Raw genomic sequence first — 17796 nt, 5'->3', positions numbered from 1 at the left:
CCCTGCGATATTCTTCGTTCCGCCGCGGTGCGGGGGGATCAGATTGGCGTAATAAGCTTTGGCTTCCCGGCCTGTTTAGGAGGCTGCTSCGAAGCCGTGCCGGAGGCTGCGCTGGCTCCTGCGCTGGGTCGGGCGCTGGGATTCGTGTGGTTTCTCGCTCCGGCCTCGGCGGCGGGGCTGCCCGGAGGAGGCTCGGCGCAGGGATTGGCGCCGGGGCCGTGGCATCGTTTCGAGCAGTCCTTCGAGGCAGCGTCGCCGGCTATAATTTTGTGAGCGGGTGTTTTAGCTGAGCTGGGCTCTCAGCATGCCCTGGGGCCACTTGCACCCATCTGTCTGTCCGTCCGTCCGTCCGCTGCTTCGGGGCGGGCAGCTTTAGCGTCTCGCCTGGCCGCTGCCCCCCAGTCGCCAAGGAAGCAGGGAGCAAGGCGATTAAAAATATGCGTACTCATTAACGGAGCGTGGTTTGAACAGGTCTTCAACCCTGATACTCTCAGTTCTTCTTCGCTTGACTCAAATTCCCAGCAGCTTGCTCCAGCGGTTGGCGTCTCGCGCTCCCAGGCCCCGGGAGCTGGAGAGAGATACAGAAAATTGCTTTAAAAACTAACGCCGCATCTRAGCCCGCTTCTCAGTGCGTCGTTCAACTTATTTTTCACTCCGTGCTTCGGTTACATACGTGCGTACATACGTATGTAACTAAATCATGTTTCTAAATGACCTGGAAAACCGAGAGAAGCGATGCAAGTAGGCTTTTAAYTATCGTTCTGGAAGCAGAGCTGCGCGCAGACGGGGCGTCGTTCGCTGCCAGCGTGCTCGCGCGGGCGAGGCGTGCGGCTCCCGGAGAGAGGGGCCGTTGCTCCCAGGGCTGCTCGCCGCGAGGAGCGTGGCCGGCTCCGGAGGGCAGCGGGGCCGGTCCCGGCCTGGGCTGCAGCCCTCTAAGCGCGAGAGCGTTTTACGGGGGAAGGTGCAAACGCTGAGCCTCGCTCTAATGGCTTGAGACGCCTCGGAGCAAGGAGGGAGGAAAAAAAAAATCTGTCTCTTTTCCATCGGCAGGTGACGTTGTGGATATCTATCAGCGGGAGTTCCTGGCGCTCAGAGACCGCCTGCACGCCGCTGAGCAGGAGAGCCTCAAGCGCTCGAAGGAGCTCAACCTGGTCCTGGAGGAGATCAAGAGAGCCATCTCCGAGAAGCAGGCCCTGCGGGATATAAACCGGACCTGGAGCAGCTTATCTGGTGAATAACGGAGACGTTGAGGATCTCGGGCTGTTTTGAAGCCGTTGCTAATGAAGAGGCGGAGAGGTGTGCGTGTGTGTGTGTAGGGTGCAGACAGGACGGCACTTTTCTCTTCCCTGGGTGCAAGCAAACCAGGCAGTTCGGATGGCCTGAGTTTTTTTAATTATTTTTTAATGCAACAGACTTGGGAACTCTTAAAATTCTGTGTAGCTAGCGGTGCATATGCATCATCAAGCACTGAGATTTGCCTCTGCGGATGATATTTGCTAACTTGCTCGCTTACAAGCTTTTTTTTCTTGCAAGTCATACATGCCGTTTCCTATGGCTGTACTGAATCCATATGGAAAATAGATATCTGAGGAGAGGAGGGAGGAAGGAGCTAGGTTGGCAGAGTATCCTTTGCCAATTTATTTATTTATTCACTTCTTTTAAGTTGCTCAGTTGAAGAAAATTGGATCTCTACAGAAAGATCTGATTTGATCTTCATTTGATCTTCATTCTCCCCCCTGCTTCCCAAATATTTTGGGACTTCTTTAAGGCCCTCATGGCTCCTGCTGAACTTTAATTGGATTTGTGGTAGCATGTTAAAGGTTGGCCTGATTTTTTTTTTTTTTTTTTTTTTTAATAACCCAGCAGTAGTCTCGGGTGGCCACACTGCTCTAGAAAGGCTTTTGCCTTGCAGTCTCTTCCTACATACCGTTCCTTGCATATTGATTCCCTTTTCCTTTTTAAGACGAAACCAAGTTAAAATTGTGGAATATCACCAACAAGAATGTGCTGCACCTTCCCACCATCTTCCATCATTTGCCACATTTGCTGTCAAAGGAGAACAGTCTGCAGCCAGCCGTGCATGTAGGACAGGGGCGCACTGGAGGTAAATAGAAATTAGTGCTGCTTCTGGTGCTCTTCCTCTCACTTAGTGCCTGTCCCTCCCCTTTCCTCCGGGCCTGGCTGATGTGTGGCAGTGAGCAGGACTGGAGAAATGGCTGCATGCTTCATGCAAGCTTTCTTGCTGTGGTAGCACATGGGGTGGATAAGCCATGTGATGTCCATGAGTCACGGTGTACAGGGGCATGCTGTCTGTGCTTTTAACCAGCACTAAAATGTTCTTGATGCTTCCGTGTGGTGTTTTGTGCTGCTTTCCATTTCCAGAGTGCTCTAGATTTTATCTGGAAGGTGGTCAGATAAAAGTGCAGTTTACAGTGCATTTCATGAAGACTTTAACGCATTTTAGGAGACAAGACCAATCTGGAGCAGAACTTTGGTTACTAGAAGATCTCCCCAACCCCATATTCCAACCAAAGCCAAACTGACTTGTCCCTCCTAAACTGAGGTGCTTCTGTCCATGGCGGGGATTTGGAGAACAAAGTTGGTCTTGAAGTTACCATTCGTGAGGTGAAAATGCCCCCAGGAGGGGGAGGGTTTGGGAGCATTTCTTTTGGCATCAGTCTTTGGGGAAGAAAAGATAGAGTCTTGATTGCTTTCTAATTGTCATAAAACAGCACAAAAACAAACTTCTTTCCTGATTGGGCTCACCCTGCGTTAGGCACAACTATCATCTGGTCACGGCCATTTCTGCCTCAAAATTCCTGTGCCACAAGTTTCCAAAATCAAGGCTCAGCAGGGCTGTCAGTGGTTCGTGCCAAGCTGCTTGAGGTCGGAGAGCCTTGGCTAACGGCASTCGTTGTGGAGTGACCACGGGGATCATACAGTGTGTGAGCAGCAGGTCCAGGGTGCCCTGAAAGCGTCCGACCGTGTGCAGGCGCCCAGGCCCCAGGCATGGCCGATGAAGCGTGCCCAACAAGCCTGGTGCGCTGGGGATGCTGCTGGTCGGTCTCAGGGCCGTGGGACAGGAATAAGGGAACCCCATACAGTCCAGACACTCACTAACATATTGATCACGGTTGGTTTTTAGTGATGAAGCATGGCACCAAGCAGGTAAACTGCAAGGTGGATGTGGGGACTGAGCAAAATGTCTTGTCTTGGCACAGCCCCTCTAAAATCTTTTCTTGGCTCTGAGCAGTGTCCGTCGTGATGGGAATCCCCAGCGTGAAGCGGGAGGTGCATTCCTACCTTACAGATACCCTCAACTCCCTCATCTCMGAGCTCACGCAGCAGGAGAAGGAGGACTCCGTCATCGTCGTCCTCATCGCTGAGGTAACGCAGAGCTTTGCTGGTTTATCCTGTTTTGCTGGCCCCCRTCCTGTTCTCCTGTCTGCCAAAGTTGGTGCCAAACAGGACACCTGCACGTCTGAAGGTCATGTCCACTGCTTGCCAGGGCAGATAAGCCCAGCCTTGGGCTGCTGCCCAACCAGGTCATTAGATGCATCCTGCCCAAAATGAAGCTGTGGTTGGACCACGGAGGTCAGGACGTGAGCAGGCCACTGAGTCACATCAGCAGCTGCCAGGGTGGCATGTGTGCTTATCTTTCAGTGTGAATCGTGCTGGCTCTTGCGGGATGCTCAAGTGGTTGCTGACCAAAGTGTGCCGGTGTGACTCTGTTTCCAAGTCTCTGCGAGTTCTCCAAACCCCCAATGCAGGAGCTTTGTTTCTCAGCCATACCTGTAAGATAGCACCAAACCCATCCAAACCCAACAGCCCACATATTTGGGGCTGAGACTAATATGCTTCTCTGTGCCAGTATCTAGAGCCCAGAATCAGTCACTGAATCCAGAGGCTAAAGAGCCTTGATACATTAATCCACAAGAGCCGCTTTTATCTATGGGTTCATATGGTTGTTTTTCTCCATGACTTTCCCCTCAGGATTATTTTATTGAGCCTGAAATGCATTTGTCTTAATTTCCAGAAATCCGATGAGAAAGATAAACCTCAGTGGCATGTCACTGGGAGCAGAACACAGATAATGTCTGGTTTTGCTGCCTGTTTACCAGTAATGGGATGTTTTGAGTAGCATTTGACTTTCTGTCTCTGGCTTATATTGGCATCCAAGGGGAAAACGTGCTCTTTAGGCAGGAAAAGGTGCAGTCTGAAGTGCTGCAGGAGAGCCCAGGCTGCGTGGTGCCTGCCTGGGACGAGGTTTCCCCCTGGCCAGTGTTTGCCTTTAAGGCAGGACAAACTTGTCTGCTTTCACAGCCACTGAGTTAAAGCATGGGAGACTTAGAGCAGCTTGACCAAAACCGTCTCCTGTGTTTGCACTGGAGTAATTTGGTTTTTTTTTCTGGTTGAATTGGAAAGATGATGTGCCCTGTGGTTGAAGGACTGGACTTTACATGTGCACTTGTTGTATTTTGAGTGCCCAGTTTTTTCTCAATGAGGAAAGTGTGGTGGAGGGTGGAGAGGAACAGCGCGTTTTCTGCCTGGAGCGAGAGCTGTCTTCCCTCCCTGTGTTTTTCCRGTCACTGTTTTCTTGGCAGCGCCGGGGTGCAAAATCAATCTGTGGCTGAGCTGTTTGGAAAGGGAGCTTTTTCCTCTTGAGAAAGCCCTGCCTTGTCACCGCTCCAGCGTGCCGGCACGTCCCTCCAGCACCCCCGGCGGCGCTCGTCCCGCCTCTCCGGCGCTGCGTCTGCAGAGCTGCCCGGGACTCAGTTCCCAGCCCCGCGCTCCACGCGACCCTGCAGAGCAGCACAGCCGCCGGGCAGCAAGCGAGGTTTTGCTCCTGGGTCTCCTGGCCTTTTATTTTGGGATTTTGTCACTGTGCAAATGTTTTCAGCCCTGTGCCCGTCCCTGCGTTTGTGTTTATCCCTCGTACAAATAGTGCTGTACAAATAGGCATTGCTAACCTTTGCCTCTGAACCATGACGGTTTGCCAGGTGGGTTGTAGGACAAACTGTTGAAATGTGTTGAAATGAACCTGAAATGTAAATGTACGCTTATAAATAGACCCCTCGGTTTCACAGAAGGGGTGAAAATCCCTTTCTGCCAAGAGTATTCACTTGGACCAAAGCCAGCGAGTATAGAAGGAAACAAGGCCCAGAAGTTAACACTTTAGGCAAATGAACATCTCTAGCAGAGAGAGAGGTGCCAGGAGAACATGTGGGGAGGATTCGCAGTGTCTCGAGATCTCCGACGTGTGTTTGGATCTGTGATGATTTTGGTTAATATTGGTCAAAGTGAGGGGGCTCGTAAGAAGCTGTCAGAACGGGGAGATGGTGCCAGCAGGAGAAGCGGATGGAAGGAGACCCAGAGAGAAATGAAGACGATACGGTGGTGCTGACCACCTGCCTGGGGCGTATTCGAGGTGATTTCTGAGACAAGCTGGGGCTGAGCCTTCTAACGCTGTTTAACTTCTGTTTTCAGACAGATGCCCAGTACACAACTGGAGTGGCAGAAAATATCAAAAACTTGTAAGCACATCCAAATTACTCGGCTGGTATGGTCTGTGCATGTAGCAAGGCCAGGGAATGGCTTCATTAAAGAGAAAATACATGCTTTTCTGCTTCCCTTCTGTGTTTTTGCTGTTTATTGTGCTTCTCTTTCTGTTCTTAAATTCTGGCCTGGCTTTCTTATGGCTGCTTCTGGTTTCTGCCTGTTCTGCACTGTATTTCGTACGCAGCTTCCAGGAGGCCGCTTTGTGCTTGCATGCATTTAACACACGTGGTCACGCCGCTTCATTTTGCTCTTTCTGTCCCCTGGYGTTGCGAGAAGATGGATTATTTAGATTTACAGTAATCCTGGCAATTGTTTCTGCGTCCAGTGCAGCCCTCTACCTGCCCTGCCGAGGCAGAGCAACCGGACAGGGCGATAAGCACAGCCCAACGTCACTGGCTTATTTTGCTCTAAAACCCAGATTCCATTTTTCTTCCCGCTCCAGCCCGTTTGCTGTTCCCTCGCTCTCGCCGGTAGTTGCATTTTGCTCCCACGGTAGCTCCTGGCTTCGTCCCAGGGGCTCAGCGGCTTTCGCAGCGCTGCRGTTGCTTCGCCCGCGACAGATGATCAGCAGCGAGCGGGTCCAGGCAGTAGCGGCCGCGGTCCGGCTCCCGCGATCGCGGGTTTCCCGGAGCGTCGCCGTAGCCGCGAGAGCTGGGGCAGGGGCAGCGCGTCCTCCGGAGCCGGCGGTGGGAAAGGGGCCGCGGCGCTCGCAGCCGTCCATCTTGCTGTGCGCGAGCCAGCGGCTTTTCCCTCCCTCTGCCTGCCGGTAGGAAAACGCTCTCGTCGGCATCCTGATGAAATCACCGGGCGCTGCCGAAGAAGGAGCCCGTCCGTAGCAGACCCGAAACTTTGACTTAATGATTTTATGTCTTGCTCTCCCCCGCCACCCCCGTCCTTCCCCAGTGCCTCCTGCCCCCTCCTCCCCACCACGTTCACTTTGAATTATTTTTCTCCCAAATCGGGTTGAGGTGATGCGGGGACACGGCAGGCTGAGCTCATGTTGCAGCGGGGGGGGGGAAGCAGTTGCTGCTTCGTTACAGGTCCTGGCGTCGCGGTGAGGAGCTTCTGTTTCGCTGCTGCCCAAGGAAGGGAAAGTGCAAAACTGTTAACTAGAAATTTTACCCATCCCAAGTTGGGAGGAAGGAAGGGGGTGGGGGAGAAAAAAGAAAAGTTTTTGTCATTCTCACTGCTTTGTCTCCCTCTGTTCTGGACAAACAAAGGAAATCAACCTTGTACCAGATGCTCTCAAAAAGGGCGGAGTAAAAAAATAACTGTTTTTCCCGCTTATCTCTTGCACTTGCAGTAATCTCCGGGTATTGCTTGCAATACTTGAGTACATACAAATTTTTCAGATGAGTGAGGTTTTTTGTTTTTTGGTTTTTTTTTTGGTTTAAGTTTGACTCTTTCATGGGTTCTTAACTGTGTTACAAGGAAAATATATGCTGATGTTACCAGCATAAAGGAAAAAGGTAGAATTTGTGCTGTGTTAGTCCTAACTACAGCACAGTGCAGTGTTTTAAATAACTCATCAGAGATGCATAACCCAATCTCTACAAAATGACTTTTAATTACTGGTGCATTTGGATAGTCTGTAAAAGCCTGTACTGCCAACTAGTTCTTTTTTTGGCATACCAGTCTGCAGGTCCATTTAATCCCGTCGAAAGTACATGGTGCTGACGGCTTGTCTATAAAACTGACCCTTGTTTTTCCCAAGTGCCATAAATAACGAGGACAATCTGCAGGATGTTCGGGCAGAAGTGAATCCAGCTGGTTTCTCATTTTTTCGGCTTTGGCCGTGCTGCTCCCACCGTCCTTTATCTCAGCCGTCCTGGGAGTCGTTCTGGACCGCGGGACGCCCCTGGACCTGCTTTAAAGCACGTGCCGGGACTCTGCCACCCCGCGGACGGTGCCGCTTCTCTGCAAACCCTAGTGGGGTTCTGCAAACCGGTGGCGGTTCCCTGCTTTCCCGGCAAACCAGCCRCGCAGCGCTGCAGAGAGCGGAGGCTGGGCAGGGACCGGTTCAGGGGGTCGGGAAAAACAGTTGAGCTTCTGCTGCGGCTCGGGAGCCGGGTTTTGCTTGGTCAGCGGCTCGGTCGGCGTCGTGGCGCATCGGGTGCTGGGGCACGTGTTTCCCGCTGCCTTTCTCCCGCAGATTCCCAAGGGAAATCCACTCAGGTCTCCTGGAGGTAATTTCCCCGTCTCCGCATTTCTACCCCGATTTCTCCCACCTGCGGGAATCCTTTGGGGACCCCAAAGAAAGAGTCAGGTAAGACTCGCGGGGCTTAGAAACGCGCAGACCCTGAGTTAGGTAACTGCAGCGTTTCCCCTCCTGATCGCTAACAGGAAAAGCTCGTTTGCGCAAGGCCCCTAACCTTGCTCTGGGCAGGAGCCGGGAGGCCGCGGTGAGGGGCGTGCGCGCTGCCGCCAGCCTTGCCGGCCGCCCGCGCCCCGCCRCGTTTCAGCCCCAAGCTGGGGCGTCGCTGCGACCCGAGGCTGTTCGCTTTGCGAGTCCTCGTATTTTCCAGTAACTCCGGGCTGATCAGCTAGAAACCAAAAGGGAGAGACCGCGTGCCGCCAGCTTCTCCGAGAGCCGTAGGGCACGTTTCCTTGTCGCAGCGAGCCGCGCCGGCGTCCCGGGGGCGGCCGCGCTCTCACCACCCTTCTCTGTCGCAGGTGGAGGACTAAGCAGAACCTGGACTACTGCTTTCTGATGATGTACGCCCAGTCCAAAGGCATTTACTACGTGCAGGTGGGTTTGGGGCCGGGCCGCAGGGAGGGCGGGTTTGCGTGCGAGTCCACCGCAGCTGGTACCCGACGCGCTACCAGAGGGCGAAGAGCGCGTCGGGTCCCGCAATCGAGGCAGAGCGGGAGCCGGTCTCGGGAGAGCTACCTTTGTGCAGCTTGCCGTTCACTAGCTGCTCTTTATGCACGTTTTACTTTGAATCATTTGCCTTTTTTTGWTGTTTTTAATATGAAATCTTCCATTATTTCTTGTACTTCTGGGTGACGCCGTTCCCTTTGGCCCGTTGGGCTGTGCTGCTGGCCTGGGAGGTCCCTGCTGGCCCTCGCTTCCTGCAGAAGCCAAGTGCGCTAGCCTGAAGGCCTGGCTAGCGTGTGGCTGCAGAAGGATGAATCCTTCTGGAGTCTGCTGGCGTGCGGTGTCACCTTTTGGGCAAACGCTGCAGCAGAGTCTCTTCTGCTGGGCACTTACTGCAGTGATGGGGAAGGTGTCATTCCCTTGAGGTGATGGGAATAGATACCGCCATACGCTACCATGTGTGAAAGCTGGTGGAGTGGACGTGGCTGCTGAAGTTCACGATGGCCAGATAGGTTAAAAAAAATCTGTTCTGCCTCAGGTTTGGAGGTGCAGGGAGGGCAGGAAGCCAGGTGTCCTTTCCCCGTTAGCTTGAGAAGAACCTGCTCGATGCATCTTCCAAAATAAGCTAGGTCTCTGCCAAAACTGTCCTCTGGACTCCTGCCTGATTGCTCTGCAAAGAGAGACTATTAAGGGGACCTGAACATTTCATTGGCACTGAATGTCCTTTCTTCTTGTAGCTGGAGGATGATATCGTGGCCAAACCAAACTATCTGAGTACAATGAAGAACTTTGCCCTTCAGCAGCCATCTGAGGAGTGGATGATCCTGGAGTTTTCTCAGCTCGGGTTTATTGGTAATATTGTCTGCTTTTCACCCGTGTCCCAACAGGCGCAGGCATAAACACTTGCTAGTTCTTGTAAGCAGTTTTGCTCTTGATCCAACAAGTTGTCCCCCTGAGATAGTAAAGTATTTGGACTTGATCCACCCTTATTTTTGAAATGACCCTTTTATATGCACAAGAAATAAAGATCCTCAAAGTCAAAACTGGTATTTCTCATTCTCYCTTTTAATAAAAATAAACCTGGTGGGTGGCTCGCCAGGCAGTCTCATAGCTTAGATGTGACCAGTAGCTTTTTTGGCTGGATAGGACCTAGAATTGCCTAACAGTGTGTAAAAGGAAGTTTACATCAGCCCAGAACTATTTTGGGAACGGCAGTACATGCAGTAGCAGCTTGATCTGTTATTCTGGATACTGGWTTGACTAGCTAAAAAAGTCTAGTTCTCAGGGCAGGACATGGTCTGTTCTGCAGCCATCCAAATTGTATTGTGCTTAGTGGAATGGAGGAATTTTAGACCTTTTGATTATCGTGTGGCCCACAAGACGCCAGTTCTTTGTACAATGAGTGAGTTTTAAATCCAGAACTGTATTGGCAGTGCCAGCAGCAGTGGTACATGAAACAGAGCTGTGTATTATTTTATTTACKTTGAGAGATGGACACATCTAACCTCTCCAGCCTCATCTTTCAGTTCCTTTTCTCCCTAGCTCTGGTCCTTATCCATTCTGTACTGAGGCTGCTCTTTCTTCTCCCTTTCTGTGCCTGTAGGAAAGATGTTCAAGTCGCTGGATCTCAGCTTGATTGTGGAGTTCATCCTGATGTTCTATAAGGACAAGCCCATCGACTGGCTTCTGGATCACATCCTTTGGGTGAAAGTCTGCAACCCTGAGAAAGACGCAGTAAGTAAACAAGGAAACCTTATGTGCCTGTGCAAACATACACTTGGTCTRCATCTTCAGAGGCCTTGGAAGGACTTTTCAGTGAGCTTTGCTGCCAACTGACTTAGTATTGCACTTTGCTGCTTTTATGGAACAGGTTGTGGGAAATCCTTGTGGGTCATGTGAAAAAAGATACCTGGGAGTTCAGCCTGCTGTAGTCTACAGCTGTCAGAAAAGGCRTTATTTCTGCACTTGAGCACGAATAGGGTATTCCTGCAATCCTTGAGGAGAGTTGCCATTCCCTGTTCTTCTCTGTTGCTTTCAACTCCATCATGCTTCTCTCCCTGAAGCCATTGCCTGCTCATTGACTATAACCCCAGAATAAACTTYTGGCACTGCACTCGTGTGCCAGGCCCGCTTGGAGCATACATGCAGCCTGCTCAGAGGACTCACCTCAGATGACCCTCGAGCAAGCCTGCCRTGCTTTTCTGATTGTATAGTGCACCCAAATGGAGCCAGAACACATAAAGATCTTGTTGGAGTTTCTGCTTTAGCTAGTAGGGTGCGGAGTGGTGAAATGAGATCCTTTTTAATGTGGTGGTGTGGGCACTGCAGTCTTGTTCGTGACGCAGTGTTTGCATGGAGCCTTGCAAAAACCAGCAACAGAAATCTGTGTGCCCTGCAGAGCTTGTGTTTTAAGTCAGATACGCAACAGCAGCGTTAGGGACTAAACTGTGTGGGAAGGGCAGAGGAGGACTGTTTGTGATAGCAAATGTAAGATGAGATCACCACCAGATATTCTCCTGTCTGCTCTCTGAACATATTGTATTTACTCGTATAATGGTTGTGTTCTTTCTCCTCCCTGACAGAGAATGAGCAGTTGAGTCCTGGTGGCCTAGAACAGATGACATGGTCAAAACAAGTAGTATAGGACAGACCTAGTGGTCACAACTATTTTGTGGTGGCAAATGCCCGAGCAAGTGCTCGCTGTAGGGATAAATAGTGTATTTATGTGTTGAGGGTGAGCAGGGCATCCTCTGGGCTCTGGAGGGTTGRTGCAAGGATGTGGTTTAGTTTGGCTTGGTCCCCAGTGGAGGCTGTGGCACCAGCTCTAACCCCAGCGTGCGGTGCAATCAGTCTCAGATGATRTCTGCTGTGTCCTGCCAGTGCTTTGGGCCTTGTACTTGGGTCCCCAGGCTTGTCCAGCAGCCCCAGGGCCCTCACAGCTAGGGGCAAAGCTGGGGCTGCAGGGTGAGGAGATAAAGCTGGGAATGATGCTGCTGTCTGTGCCCCCCTTCCCTTTAAAATCTTCACCTTGAACATTGATTTCATGCAATTCCTGCTCTGGAGCCATGTTAGCTCATCTTCTCCTACATGACCAATTCCCTGCGAAGTTTTCCCAGGGGAATCTGCAAACCTCTTCAATTCATTGCTGTTTAAAAATTAACCTACTTTTAGTATGGATTTCTGGCTCCTTTTCCCTACTGTTTTCATGATTAACTCTGTGCAGTGCCCTTTTAAACATGACTTTCACTTGTAGATCCCACTGTGCAGAATCAAATTGGTAGCTGTGAGGATTTGTCTTTCTGATTGAAAGTTTGTTTGACCTGAGCTTTGCTAAGTGCTTTGCCTGATCTGGATATAGTCTGCTCTTACTTTTTTTTAACTAATTTTAGATTTACCTAGGGTAGAGCTGTGTGAAAAGATGACCTTGTTACCACCAACTGAGCCATTCCCCCGCCTAGCTTGAGTGAGACAGCATTGCTTTCAGCAAACGCTTCTTTTACAGAAGTAGCGAAGTGGGGAAGGAGAAATAGGAAAATGTTCTAGCTCCTTCCTTTCTCTCCCCCATCTAGGGAGACGATGGACCTGTGCAAGCTCTGTGGGGTCATTTCTGTTGTTGCTGGCAGTGAGGAGGGTCTCTCCCATTAGCGCAGCTAGTTTTGGTTTTAATTTTCTAATGTAACATGAGCTGGATTAGGGGATTATCTCCTCTGCAGCTTGCAGGGAACATGCCTGGATTTTCCCAGCCCTGAGGGGGCAGTGGCTGGTGTGGGCAGGTCATCGTGGGGATTCAGTGTCCCTCACTTCACCCGCTGCGGTGCTGGCAGCTGGTGACACAGCTCYGGGAGCGGGACTCTGCAGAGGTTGTGGAAACAGATGGTGTTGGGGGGTATGTGTGTGTGTTTGTGTGTGTCTTTTCTTGGAAAAACACCCTCTTCCTCCAATTTTTAACACTGTATTTTTGTCCTGCTCCCTCATACTGAGAGATACAAACTATTTTTAAAATGTTTGTTACTTCTTGGCCACTTTAGAGACCCCTCTGTGGGAAGCTTGGGATAAATCCCATGCTCCTTAAGCCAGGTTGTTCTCAGTATGTGAGACAGGGAAGGGGAAAAATTGCCTTTACAGACTTCCTCTCTGCTCCATGCTCTCAGTGTTCTTGCCCTGTGTCCTTTACTCCCTCTCGCTCCCTCTCCACCCCATGGAGGATCATCATGATGAGATCATGATGATGGTCAGATGAGAGTTGCATTTCCAGGTTCCCGTGTTGGGGTGGGTTTGGGACAGCCCAGCAGCTTTGACAAAGCCGTATGTCATACATTTGCTTAACAAAAACTGCCAAGATACTGAAAACTTTACTCAACCCATCAAAGAGACTGTAACTGCTGGGTTAGACTCTAAATCATGCCAGAACTTACTGTAACTTCAGATATCAGAGATCCCAAGGTCTGAGTCACAGGAAAAAACCTTTCCAGATAAGCCAAGGACAAAAGAAACTAAATTCTCTGGCTGTCTACCTCAGCACACCCAGAGGATGTTTGCTTCTCAGGAGGATGCTAAGACATGCCTGGCAAGGAGGACTTTGGCAGTTCAACCTGTGAAGTCCAACTGCTCACCAAACCCCCATGGGTGACCAGCTGAGAGGCAAGGATAGATTCCTCCAAAGCACAATTGAAAGTCCTCCTGGTGCCAAATCACGGCCCAGATAGCTTAAAGATACAATACAGAGAAAGTCAGGGCTCTTCATCACTTCTCTTTCCCACAGCATTTGATCTTTTTTCCCCGTGTTTTGTTCCTTTTAGCGGTACTCTGGCACTTCGAGGCTTAAGCGTGGGGCCTTGTGGGATTTTCTCGTTTCAGAAGCACTGCGACAGGCAGAAGGCAAACCTGAGGATCCGGTTCAAACCCTCGCTCTTCCAGCATGTGGGAACCCACTCCTCCTTGGCTGGGAAGATACAGAAGCTGAAAGTGGGTTCCTGGTGCTGCAGCGTGTCGTGCTTTGCCAACCAGCGCGCAGCCTATCTGCCATGCCATGCACACAGGAATTGGTGGCTTTGGGGAAAAGCGGTTGTGGTAGTCTTWTAATTAAATTAGATTAAAAAGATCTTTTAACTGGGGAAGGATCCAGCCTAGTTTTAAAGCGGCCAAGAACGATTTGCCAGCCCAGCTTCCCTGGTCCTGCTTTGGACAGATGGTGCTGAGTGCAGCCGTGCTTGAGCGCTGGCTATCCCGGCCGCTCGTCCTGAGCGTCGAAACGYGGGGCAATGATTTTGAAGCACCCGCTGAAAAACCCTGGCTGGCCAGCTCCTGGGTTTATTTGACTTCGTTCCCACTCGCCTCCTCATTCTTGAGATTTACTGTTAGGCAAACTAGAGCTTGCTGCTTAAGAGCTTAAATTGTGTTAATATTATGGTTGTTTAAACAAAATTAAGCTTCATACAGCTATGCAAATGAACCCACAGCCACCCATCCCTGTGCTGTACTCAGTTCTGCCTAACTGATCCCCACTGAAGGTATAATCCAGTGCCTCTCCCAGTGCAGGACCCTTCAGGCCATATAATCCAGTCACTTTACATCACAGTCAACCTACTGATAGAGTTTTCCCTGGGTTTAAAGTCCTTTTTGTTTGAATTGAAAGCTCCTAGGGCAAGGACGTGGTTTCAGGCCGTCATGGTACACTTGTTGCAATTCAGCCTTTTCTTGGTGCCGGTTCAGAGTGCTGAACGATGGCGCTTCTGTGAGTTTTGCTGCCTCTCCTGAAGTTTTGCCCTCCTGGGATCCAGCTTCTAAAWGTTGCCCAGAATTGCCCTGTCTGATGCCTTCCCCAAATCATTTCCATCTCTCATCCCTCCGTGCTGTGCAAATCAAGAGCCTTTCATCTGTGTTGCTTTCTTGCTGGAAACCCTGTTTCTCGTGGGTTAAAAGCAGCTCGTGACCCTTTTYTGCCCTTTTGCTTTGTGTGCCTTAAGGACAAAGACTTTGGAAAGCAGGCGCTGCGGAAAGAGCATGTCAACCCTCCTGCAGAGGTGAGCACCAGCCTGAAAACCTACCAGCACTTCACCTTGGAGAAGGCTTACCTGCGAGAGGACTTCTTCTGGGCCTTCACTCCCACTGCAGGAGATTTCATCAGATTCAGATTCTTCAAACCACTCCGTGTCGAAAGGCCAGTGTCTCCGGGGCTTGGCGAGAGGCAGGGAGAGCCCGCTGCCTGCAGGGATACTTTCCTTTTGTTCTTCCTACTCTCCTGTCTCTTGCCCTTCTCTGTTGCTGCTTGGCTCCCCAGGAAGCAGCTTGCCAGGGGAGGATAATTTGGCCCTTGGTGTGTGCTGCTCCCATGTGMGCTGGAGCCCTGTGCTTTCAAGCAAGCCATCCATGATTTTCTAACCTGGCTCAGAAGGTCTCCTTCCAAAACCCATGGGCTTTTGGGAAGGTGAAGGTGTCTGTTGGGCTGAGATGTCTGATGGCTCACCTCAGGTGGAAGACACCTTGTCTCCTCTCAACCTGCTCTTGGGTTTCAGTGGCTTTGGTCTCTGTCACAGGTTCTTCTTCCGCAGCGGGAACATCGAGCACCCAGAAGATAAACTCTTCAACACAACTGTGGAGGTTTTGCCGTTTGACGTACGTGCTTTATCAAGCATTGAGGTGGGGAGAGGCGGGGCGAGTGGGAAGGAAAYGAGGTGGAAAGCCAAAGGCTGGTGTGAGTCTCCTCCGAATGACCAAGGGTGCTCGTGAGGGCTGCTCTGGAGTTACTGTAGTTGCCTGAGGTTGGGTGGGTAGCTCTTGTTTGCCTTGCACCCCGGCCGCCCTCCCAGGAGCCCCCGCGCTCTTGCTGCCGGCCTTGCACAAAGCTGCTCTCTTCCCCACAGAGCCTCCAGTCGGATAAGGAAGCCTTGCAGGAGGGACGAGGCACTGCCTTCAAATACCGCAGGACGTCAGATGGCTACATACAGATAGGTAGGTTGGTGCTCAGCGTGGAGAGCTGCCTGCTGGTCTTGATAATGCACCTCCAGATGCTGATCTTCAGATGAGTAAGACCGTTATTTCTGTTTGCTTGGAAGAGACACAGCCTTTTAAAGTTGAGTTTTTTGCTTGCCAGGAGTCAGGCTGGAGTGGGTGTTAATCACTGCCCTCTCCTATACGGGGCGCCGCTGCCTTCCTTCCCTTCTTAGAGTAGGTGTCATCTTTAGTTAATTTTCAGTCCTGCATTTCTGCCTGTCTCTGCTCTGAGGTGGGAGCAAATATTCAGATTATCCATAAAAGATATTTGTTTGACCTGTTCTTAAAAAAATCTCCAAGGGGGGGAAATTTTACACTCTTACTCTGTAGCCTGTTTCAGTACTTATGACACTTGCAGCTTAAAATATTGCTCCTGATACTTGAGCTTGTTTTATTTCTTGTCCTACCTTTGGATACGAACAATCAATTGCCATCCAGCAGTGATGCAGCAGACCACGTGTCTCTGCTAAGACTGCTTTATTTCTCTCTCTCTCTCTCCCCCCCCGTCTCTCTCCCCCCCGTGTATATATATAGATATATAGATATATATTTGTGTGTGTGTGTGTACACACACACACACACACACACACACACACACACACACACACACACACACACGTTAAGAAGAAGTCCCTAGAATTCATAGCTTTCTGCCTTTTTAGCATTCTTCATCATGCTGTCTGGTTTCTCTCAGTTACTTTTTTTTTTTTTTTTTTCAAAATCACACCCAGCCTGGCACATGGCAACATGCTGAGACCTTGCTAGTACTATGGAAACAGTAACTGCCACCAGTAATCCTTACCTGCCCCTCTCGTGCTGTATATCCTGAAACGCTGTTGATCTCGTATAGGGCAGTGCTGCGGTTGTCCTGGATTTCAGTGCACGCTGTTCCCTATCGCAGCACGATGCTTAGGCAGATACTTCCCATTCTTTATTGTTGATTTGGTTTTTTTCCTCCCCTTTTCTAAGTAAGTAAGTRAGTGAGTGTAGCATTTTGCATTTTATTGAATGCCGCATTTCTGATTTTTTTTTCAGCTTGTATCTGTGCTTAGAGCAATCCTTCATATACATGCCCAGCATTTTGATTCCCTGGCGGGGGGGGGGCCATCGCTTCCCAGCTGTTCACTGAGGCAGTCTCAGCCCCGCTCCTTTCCTGAGCAAAGGGGGGATCCCAGTGCCTTGATTCCTGGCCTTGGGCGCCGAGAAATCCATCCTGGGCCTTTGGCCCTGGGGGAACAAAGATCTCATTGCTGGGGGTGGGGGGGGAGGAATCAGCTCTGCCGGGAAGCTGCCCGAGGCGTGGTGGCTGCTGGCCACGTTTGACTGCTTCACTTGCCGTTGGCAGGCTCCTTCTCCAAGGGCGTTGCGGAGGGAGAAGTTGACCCCTCGTTTGGGCCCTTGGAGGCCATCAGGCTGGCCATCCAGACGGACTCCCCGGTGTGGATCATCCTGAGCGAGGTAACGGGGGCCGCTGGCTTAGCGAGCCGGCAAGGTCTGGGCGTGGGGAGCCCGCGGCTGTTCTGGCGCGAGGGGCTGAGGCTTTCTGCTGGTACCGTCAGCCGAGGAATCCAGCCGGAGGGAGACATGGAGCCCACAGCAGGACTCGCTTTAAAGCACCCTTGCTCCAGTATCTCATGTTAAGTCTTGCCTGTATCATGCATGGCTACTGCACTGCAATTGCCTGATTACTTCCTTCTCCCTTCAGATTTTTATCAAAAAAGCGGAGTGAAAGGGCCGTGACGAAGCGTGGACCCGTGTAGCTCCCTGGTCCTTCTCCCGCCCTGCCCTTGTCCTCCCCCTCAGAGCCTGCCGCAGCCGGGGCTCGGCCGCGGGAGCRCAGCGCCTTGCCGCCTGCTCCCAGCCAAGCCGGGGGGGAACCGCGGTCCCAGCGCAGCACAGCAGCAGCAGGAGACCGGCACCGACGCACGGGTGCTGCACCAGCCTGGCAGCCAGGCCAGTGCTGGCGGCGCAACCGGCTGCAGCTGCTGGGGCCGGACAGACCTTCCTCTGGAAGAACAGCAGAAGAAAAGAAAAGAAAAAATATATATATATATATATATAATATATATAAACCAACCAAACCCTCCTCCCCCCCAAAAAAAAAACTGGTGCAAAGGTTTGGTTTTGCTCCCCTAGGCAAAGCCTAGACTCTCCCTAATCCCCGCACGGGGGTMTTGCAGGGCGCTTTGGCGCTGGGATGAGCTTCCGCAAGCACGGAGCCCGGCAGCACCTTCGGCAGCTGCCGGGGGCTGGCAAAGCTCGGTGCTGCAGCCTGACCCGGCTTCGCAGGCTGCTGCGGCGGGGAAGGTGCACGGGGGAGGAAAGGGCCGGAGACCGGCGCCTGCACTGCCACAGACGAAGCGAGGGGAAAGGCTGACGCTCCTGCGGGCAGAGGAGCAGCGAGGCCGAAAGCCGGGGCGGGGGGG

The 17796-nt window shown here is 51.5% G+C and overlaps 1 protein-coding gene across 1 annotated transcript in view; it reads left to right on the top strand.

Moving 5' to 3' along the window:
- The window catches only part of MGAT4B (alpha-1,3-mannosyl-glycoprotein 4-beta-N-acetylglucosaminyltransferase B), a gene marked incomplete at its 5' end in the record, with an annotated part of 53231 nt that extends 35445 nt beyond the window's left edge, over window positions 1–17786 (top strand). Inside the window, 14 exons of the mRNA XM_085298119.1 lie at window positions 1051–1230; window positions 1964–2104; window positions 3254–3387; window positions 5488–5534; window positions 7712–7825; window positions 8233–8308; window positions 9115–9229; window positions 9981–10111; window positions 13235–13342; window positions 14344–14537; window positions 14914–14992; window positions 15241–15328; window positions 16716–16828; window positions 17076–17786. Of these exons, the coding sequence (XP_085154245.1) occupies window positions 1051–1230; window positions 1964–2104; window positions 3254–3387; window positions 5488–5534; window positions 7712–7825; window positions 8233–8308; window positions 9115–9229; window positions 9981–10111; window positions 13235–13342; window positions 14344–14537; window positions 14914–14992; window positions 15241–15328; window positions 16716–16828; window positions 17076–17099 (1544 nt within the window). The remainder of the gene's footprint in view (window positions 1–1050; window positions 1231–1963; window positions 2105–3253; window positions 3388–5487; window positions 5535–7711; window positions 7826–8232; window positions 8309–9114; window positions 9230–9980; window positions 10112–13234; window positions 13343–14343; window positions 14538–14913; window positions 14993–15240; window positions 15329–16715; window positions 16829–17075) is intronic.
- Window positions 17787–17796: the final 10 nt, after the last annotated feature.

Source organism: Rhea americana, unplaced genomic scaffold, assembly GCF_003343005.1.
Source record: "Rhea americana isolate MKP2758 unplaced genomic scaffold, rheAme1 scaffold_135, whole genome shotgun sequence".
Lineage (NCBI taxonomy): Eukaryota > Metazoa > Chordata > Aves > Rheiformes > Rheidae > Rhea > Rhea americana.
This window is presented reverse-complemented; position numbering and strand designations above follow the sequence as displayed.